We start from the raw sequence: 7864 nt of genomic DNA on the forward strand, positions 1-7864 counted from the left end.
TAACAACTGCCCTTGGGGGTGGTTTGCGAACTTTTAGGATAGTTTCCCCACAGCTCGTTTCTTGACACAGAGTTTTAGACATTTCCTCAGTCCAGGAGTCTGCACAGACATATTCAAACTTTCCTTCTGCAAAAATACGGACTTTTCCCCAGCAGCCTTCACTCAGGCTTACATTGATTTTTCCTATAATGGGATTCAAAGGAGAGAGAGTCAAATGAAGCACTTATGTGAGACAGAAAGATGTTTGACATTACCTGAGCATTCCACCTGAGCAATGGTGTCATTGTGGTCAGGAAGTTCCACTTTGTCACAGTCAAAGAGAGACCTTTGCTTTCCAGAGCAGCGGTAAGCTCTGAAGGTCATATTAGAAATGTCACCAGTAGAAGAGCTGGAGGAGAACTTGGTGAGGCGGCCACAGTGCATCTGCTGACACAGCGTTTCTGCAGCCTCAGAGTTCCAGGTCTCATTGGACCCGGAGAGCCAGAAGGTGTTGTTGTTCTGTCTGATTCCCACTGCTCCAGAACAGGATTCAGATCCCTTCAGAAAAACCACTTCATGATCTGCACAGAGACATTTGGGATATAAAACTTTCAATTTAAAAGCATTGACAGTGCATGAAAGATGGAGATGAAAAGGTCCTTACTCTCACAGGTTATTCCCACAGCTTCTTCATTTCGTGTGTTTTGCTCAGATTTAACACATTCAGAAATATCAGGCTGGTTTTGGTCACACGCTATGGAAACAAAGTTCCCAGAACCCTGGAAAAACCTTTCAGGATGGTTTTCTCCGGTTGTCTTTCCACAGTTGAGGCGCTGACAGATGTTGTCTGAATATTTCTCATTCCATTTGCTTTTAGCGACCCTTTTCCACTCGCCTCCATGCAGGACCTCCAGCCTACCAGCACATTTTCCAGGACCGTCCGCCAGCCTAAACTTAACACTTCCTGAAATATAACAAGTTTAAGGTGGAAATTAGTCAACTTAAAAAGAAAAGAGAGGAGCACAGGGTGTAAAGAGAAGAGTGAAGAGCAAACAGGTTTGTTGTATCTAGTGCACAGGATGTAATCTGAAAAGAATTTGCTAAATCTTACCTGAACAAATGACATTGGGAACTTCTGGACAGAAAAGGTTCATGCCATGTTTGGCCTTGCAGTGCCATAAAGAGGAATCTTGGCTTGTGCACCTCACAGAGTCCATTATCCCAGATCCTAAACCGTCTTTGTAAAACGACCAGCTCATTGACTACAGAAAAAAAATGCCATACGTTTAAATAAAGACAAATATTGGGACAAAATTATGTTCGGCTGCCATCTTACAAAGGTGAATGAAGTAAAGGCTGCTTTACTTTGTAACAATAGTATCACGTACAGACTTAGAATGGACGGTAGAAACGGTTAAAGACGTGTATATATACTTTTGACTGGTATTGTGTGAGCTTGTTTTAAGAGATCTTACTTTTCCACAGTTCAGTTCTTTGCACACCGTTTCAGAATTCTGTTGAGTCCACTTTTTGGCGCACACAGGTTTGTTCACACCGTTCACACTTACATGAACCAAACCAAAACATTTGCTTTCTCTGTTGTTGTCCAGCAAAACAACTTTCACTGTGTCTGCATGTGAAAGAAATTAATACATAAGCAAAAACTGCAATTACGATGACAAAACTGCCACTGCTGGTGTTGGAATCTAGCTGTTTACCTGTGCATGTCAGGTGTAGATTGTGATCAACGTATGTGTGGTTCTCGATGGCTCCACAGCGCACCACCTTGCAGACGTGTTTAGCGATGCTCCTGTTCTCTTTCACTGGTTTCCATTCACCGTTTTCTTTAGCCAGCAGCTGTCCTGAACAGGCGTTTGTCCCGTCACCTTTGAGCTGCAGCGTCTCGTGCCCTGGCGAACACATTAACATGTTCAAAAACAGCTCTGCACGTGGAAAACTTTCACTACGAGCGTGTCGCTTTTGTGTTACCTTCACATGTGACAACCACAGGGTCTCTGCATTTGAGGTTTTTCCTAACGCACTGCCACAGGTTGGACACCGGATCAATGTCTGCACAGTCCACCGCCATCTTCTCCGACTCCCTAAAATCTTCTTTCATCATCTCATCTAGTTTGGGAATCTCTTTGACACCTCCACATCCCAGACTCTTGCAAAGCTGCTCGGCCATTTTTCTGTCTGAATTTTGAAACATCATATCAGGGTCATTGTGCAAAAAACTTGAATATACGTAGCACTACCTGCATTGCCAGATATAAACACATTTTCAGCTCGCCCATTTTTTGTGTGTGTCAATATTTGAGACAAAGCTTTGAAAAATGATTCATAGAAGTGGTAAAAAAGAAAGCTACAATTTAAATGATGACATGATTCATGCACAAATAAAATTGACATATAAATTAGCAAATGTGCAACAAATAACAAAAAGGTTCTTCATATTTGAATAAATTGTTACACCCAGTGTTGCCAGATAGTTTCCCAGACAGTTTCCCGCCCGATGGGGTGGTTTTGATTCTGACTTTGCTTTGCTTTGGATGGATGGATATAATCTGTGTGGATTTGTGGTCAGTTTTTAGTTTTCCTTACGTGTCCAAACTTTCCATTTAAGAGGTCATGTATGTTACGTTTGTCTATCGTTGATTTTTTATTATTCAGAAATGACATGAAGATGCACTGAACGACACAAGGTGAGGCCGGCAGGAAAACGACTGTTTTTTGTGATAATAATGCCATCAATCAATTGTTTATGAATAAAAAACATGTTATTGGGAGGATTTTTACTATTGGGGTTAAACAATATTACAGTTAGGAAAACACCAAATGTTTTCTGAAGTAAACTCAAGTAAATATGTATTTGATTGAGTTTTTTTATGTTTTCTTATGATAAAATAAAATTATATTCATTATAACAGATTTTTAAAAATCAAAACATACTTTTCAGAAAGAGAATTGTTTATATTTTATCTCACTTAAATTCATGGAAAGTAAAAATACAAGAACATATTTTACTTTTCTTCATGGTGATAACTATACCAGAACCTCTAGTATTTGTGTTGTTTTTTTTTTACCTTTACTTTTTTTTTTCTTTTGATGATTCCTCGCAAGCTCACATTTGTACTTCAGTTGTTGCTAATAAAGTTGACTTTATTATTATTTAGTCTTTTGAAGTAAAAATGGCAGATATAACATTATTAAAAATGTCAAGCTTAACTTTGTGTCAAAACGTAAGTAATAAATTATGGATGATTAATTATTACAAATTATGGCTAATGAATAGCTGATAAATCTTTTGGGTGCTTTTTAAATGACTTTTGAGTCTGGCAACACTGGTTACATCGATTCATTTTGCTTTTTTCATACTTCTGAACCATGATGGAAGTTAGTGTTCAATCAGAAACTCACTATCTCTTTGACATCACAGTTAAAGAAATGTTTTTTGTTAAAAAAGAAGAACTTTGAAATTAAGACAGAATAATTTGGAGTGTTCTGTGATGATTGCAACCTTTGTCCCCCCAGTTGTCTTTGCAGAAGTATCCAGACAGAGTCCTTCCTGAGTTGACTTTATAGAAGTGGGCTGCTCCCTGGCATAAGGATGGAACCAGGTTTATCTCCACTTGTTCTAAGAAGGAAATTAAATTTCACACCATTTTCTCTGCAAAGTGTGTTTGAAAGTCAGCATTTTCACACTATGACCCGCAAAACAAACAGACCCACCTGAACATTTGATCATCTTCACCGTGGGCTTTTGGTAGACGCTGACGCCTGGAGCCGGATACCCTGGACAGTCCCACAGACTGTCCTCGTTCCCGCTGCACTGCAGTTCATTCAGCCACACCGTTCTGTTCTCCAGCCTCTGGACATTTTTGGTCGCGCCGGGCACCGGTACCCCACACTGAGTGGTCCTGCAGACCACCTTCTCCGTGTTGTCGTCCCAGTGTTTGTCTCCCACATGCCCCGCTGTGTTGTTGTAGTAGATTTCAACATGACCCTCGCACGGGTTCTCTCCACCGCGCAGAATAACTTTACCTTTGGCTGGAATACAGGTTAACTTATTACCAAAACTGTTTTGCACCATTTTCCATGTTGATTTGCAAATGCAGGTTCATTTTAATGGAAAGAGGTCAACTGGACTTGATTTTAGACTAAAAACACTTAGAATTACACAAAAAATGAAGTAAAGGAGATCACTGAAGAAGTTTGAACATAGTTCCATAGAAAAAAAAAATTACCTTGAGTTCTTACATGCACCATGTGAGTGGAGGAGTAGATGAGCAGGAGGAGGAACCACATCTTCATTTCAGCTCACAGCCGAAGACTCCGACAGATCACTGATCTACAGTCATCTATAACTGAGATGTCCCACCCACCATAGCTGTGACGCTTTAGTTTACTATTTACCAACAATAAACATCTGTGTTTTGCATTAAAGTACCTGTTCTTGCTTATTTTTACACATCCTACAACAAACAAATTTACATATTTTTAAAATCACCTTACGATGCAGGGGACTTTATTTTTGATCAATTTATTTTGCAGACATATATATTTATGGTCTCAGTGTTTCATAACTTGCAAAGTTTGATGATAAGATTTGAGCGGATATTTCTTAACACTGAAGCCGGGACGTAAACTGTGGAGATTACAAACTTTGTGATTCCTAACTTTCCAAATCACCAATAAGTCAGAAAAGTTAAGATAAAACGTTTAACCGCAGTAAAAAATAAAATTTATTTTGCTCTTTTAATAATTTAAAATCAGGTCTGAACAGTAATATCCGAGGAGCATTTACTGTTTTATTTAATTCAAATATTACATTATAATAATATATATTATTTTTAGGTCTCTAAAGGTTTTGTTCTTTCGGATATACAACATAATTTGGTAATTGTAATAAAAATGAAATACACATTTTTTTCTTACTGCTTAAGGTTTCAAACAAAAAGATAAATACAGCCCTAAAATGGTTATTTTTCTTATTTAATATGAATATTTAATGATGCATTTTGTCTTTTCTAACACTAAGACCCATTTTATGTACAATTTTAGATTTTCAACAAGTTCACATTTTTAATGTTAGTTAATGGTTTATAAACGTGGATCAACCCTTAAAAAAAGGTAATAAGGCCAGTTATTTTTAAGTATGCATTACAATTATCAACAAGCTAGATAAAAAGGAACCGGTGGCACTGTGATGTACATGTGATATATATAATTCTATATACAGCATACGAAATATATGATTATATACACATTAACTGCTAACCTTCCTCCAAACTTCATCAAATTATTATAAATTTTGTTCTCATTAGAAACAGGTACAAGCTGGATTTAAAACATTCACACTTAAAGATTAATAGGAAAAAAAACATTCTACACTCACTGGCCACTTTATTAGTCACACCTGTAGACAAACCCCTTTATTAGGCACACCTGTCCAACTGCTCCATAAATTTCTAATCAGCAGCAGCTCCATGCATTTTGGCATGAAGACGTGGACCAGCAGATCTGCTGGGAGCATCAGAAATGAGGAAGAAAGGGGATTGGAGTGACTTTGACAGTGGCATGGTTGTTGATGCCGGAAGGCCTGGTCAAAGGAGTTTAGAAACTGCAGATCTCCTGGGATTTTCACCAACAATCATCTCTAGGGTTTACAGAGAATGGTCAGATGCCAGAGGTCAGAGGGGAACGGCCAGACTGGTTCCAGGCAACAGGAGCTAAAAGAACCACTGTTTATGACCGAGGTCTGTAGAAGAGCATCTCTGAAAGCACATTCCGTTCAACCTTGAGACTGATGGGCTACAGCAGCCGAAGAACACCCGGGGTTCATCTCCTGTCAGCTTAGAACAGGAAACTGATACGACAATTCACACAGGCTCACCAAAATTCAGATGTCAGGGTCAAAATTTGGCGTCAACAACATGAAAGCATGAATCCATCCATCCTGCCTTGTGTCAAACGGTTCAGGCTGGTGGTGGTGGTGTAATGGTATGGGGGATATTTTCTTGGCCCCTTACTGGGTCCAACCCGATATTAGGAAAGTGTAGCTAATAAAGTGGCCGGTGAGTGCACATTTGTGAATGTGTGTACATGATTCTGAGTATAAATGTAAGATGATCGAAGAACAGATATACATCCAGTACATCCAATCAACTAAGATGACTATCAGAACATGTGATTTACATTCAGATGTCTTTTTTTTTTTCATTTTCTTTATTTGTTAAGATGTGCTCACCAGCATTTGTGTCCTCAATCCTGTTTAACAAAAGTAATTAGACAAATAAAGGTTGAAATAGTTGAATGTGAATCGAGTGAATTGCATTTATCAAACTTGATCAGTTCTGACGTTTAACCGAACCAACCATCAACTTTGAGACGGAAGCCATGTTTTGCAATAGAAGCCGCAAATATTTTAGGTTGCGTTTCTGAAATCAGATCTTTGAGAGGAAGCGGTGGTCTGTTGCTTCTGCTCCAAATATTTAGTAAAAAGAGCAGCAAAGCATTAACTCCTAAGCATACATGTTTTTTCATCCTCCAGAGCAGGGGTCGGCAACCTTTTTTACTCAAAGAGCCATTTGGGACTGCCCCTAATGAAAAAAAAGCACCCGGAGCCACAACCCGTTTTGACATAATCATATATATTATGCATCTTTACATTATATCAAGGGTGCTCATTGTGTCGATCGCGGTCCGGGAAAGATTTTTTAAAAAAGTACTTTTTCTTTCCATCTTCATGTTTATTAGTTATATTGTAACGATCCGGCCAGACCGTCACTTGAGCGGGGTAGCGAGAGCCAACTGCTCATGAAGAGGTTTTAATGGAGAGCTGTCCGTGCCCCATACACTGCACGACCCCGGACAGTCTCAGATTGGAAGAAACGTAGAGAGAGGCAATATTAGCTTTTGAGCAATAAGCCTGGTTATTCCAGCACCACCAAACAGCATGGACCGTCACGTAAGTGCACAGCCCTCAGACTCAAGGTTTCACCCTTAAGCTCCCCACTTCCCATGAGCCTTTGGGGCTGAAGGCAGGGCCAACCCCCAGGTCGCTACAATATGTTTATTTGAACATTATTGTTTATGTACCGATGATTAAAAACTACACAGTGAGATTACACAAAGATACTTTTGTATTAACAGATGTAGCGATTTATTACAAATACAGAAAGCAGCAACCATCGTATGTCATGCTCTGCTGTAAACCGTGCAATGCGGGGAGCGTGGCATATTATGAGGCATTTGGCGCTGCTGGCTCCATACGAAGCGCGTGCCTCGCAGCTTCCTTGATGAGCTTGTATTTATCGGCAGAGAACTGCAGAGCTGATGGCAGGAGGAGACACGCGGGGCGGCTTCAATAAACACTCCGGTTGTTGGTCTTCTACCGGGGACATGATGTGCCGCGGGGCAGAAAAAGACTTTCTGATGACAGAGTTTGCGCTCAGGGAATTTAAACACACGTCTGCAGTGAAGTATGTGTCAGAGGATATCCGATTGGCCGTTCTTCATGTCAATCAAGTCCCGTCCTTTTCGGTGAGGATTTTGATTGGCTGGTGGATTTTTGAGAAGTACTTTTTTTTTTTTAATCTTCTCTGTCCCTCGGCCGCGATCTACCCTCATGTCAGGGAAGATCGACCGTCGATCGCGATCGTCATAATGAGCACCCCTGCTCTGAAACATACATCAATACACATGCGTGTTTAAAAACACTAAGCGCAAACTCTCTGTCATCAGAAAGTTGCTCTCTGCCCCGCGGCACGTCAAGTTCCCGGCAGAAAACCACTCCGGATCCGGAGTGTTTATTGAAGTCGCCCCGCGTGTGTCTTCCTGCTATCAGCTCTACGGTTCTCGCCGATAAATACGAGCTCATTCA

The 7864-nt window shown here is 40.1% G+C and overlaps 1 protein-coding gene across 1 annotated transcript in view; it reads right to left on the reverse strand.

Moving 5' to 3' along the window:
* LOC105354324 (scavenger receptor cysteine-rich type 1 protein M160) overlaps nucleotides 1-4403 on the reverse strand; it is a 17811-nt gene extending 13408 nt beyond the window's left edge. The window contains exons 1-10 of the mRNA XM_023956360.1: nucleotides 4227-4403; nucleotides 3712-4029; nucleotides 3500-3616; nucleotides 1969-2175; nucleotides 1698-1889; nucleotides 1455-1609; nucleotides 1091-1241; nucleotides 644-943; nucleotides 255-560; nucleotides 1-183 (exon numbers count right to left, since the gene is read on the reverse strand). The exon at nucleotides 1-183 is cut by the window's left edge and continues 108 nt beyond it. Of these exons, the coding sequence (XP_023812128.1) occupies nucleotides 1-183; nucleotides 255-560; nucleotides 644-943; nucleotides 1091-1241; nucleotides 1455-1609; nucleotides 1698-1889; nucleotides 1969-2175; nucleotides 3500-3616; nucleotides 3712-4029; nucleotides 4227-4293 (1996 nt within the window). The 5' untranslated portion in view covers nucleotides 4294-4403. The remainder of the gene's footprint in view (nucleotides 184-254; nucleotides 561-643; nucleotides 944-1090; nucleotides 1242-1454; nucleotides 1610-1697; nucleotides 1890-1968; nucleotides 2176-3499; nucleotides 3617-3711; nucleotides 4030-4226) is intronic.
* Between the last annotated feature and the right edge of the window lie 3461 nt (nucleotides 4404-7864).

Source organism: Oryzias latipes, chromosome 7 (assembly GCF_002234675.1).
Source record: "Oryzias latipes chromosome 7, ASM223467v1".
Taxonomy (NCBI): domain Eukaryota; kingdom Metazoa; phylum Chordata; class Actinopteri; order Beloniformes; family Adrianichthyidae; genus Oryzias; species Oryzias latipes.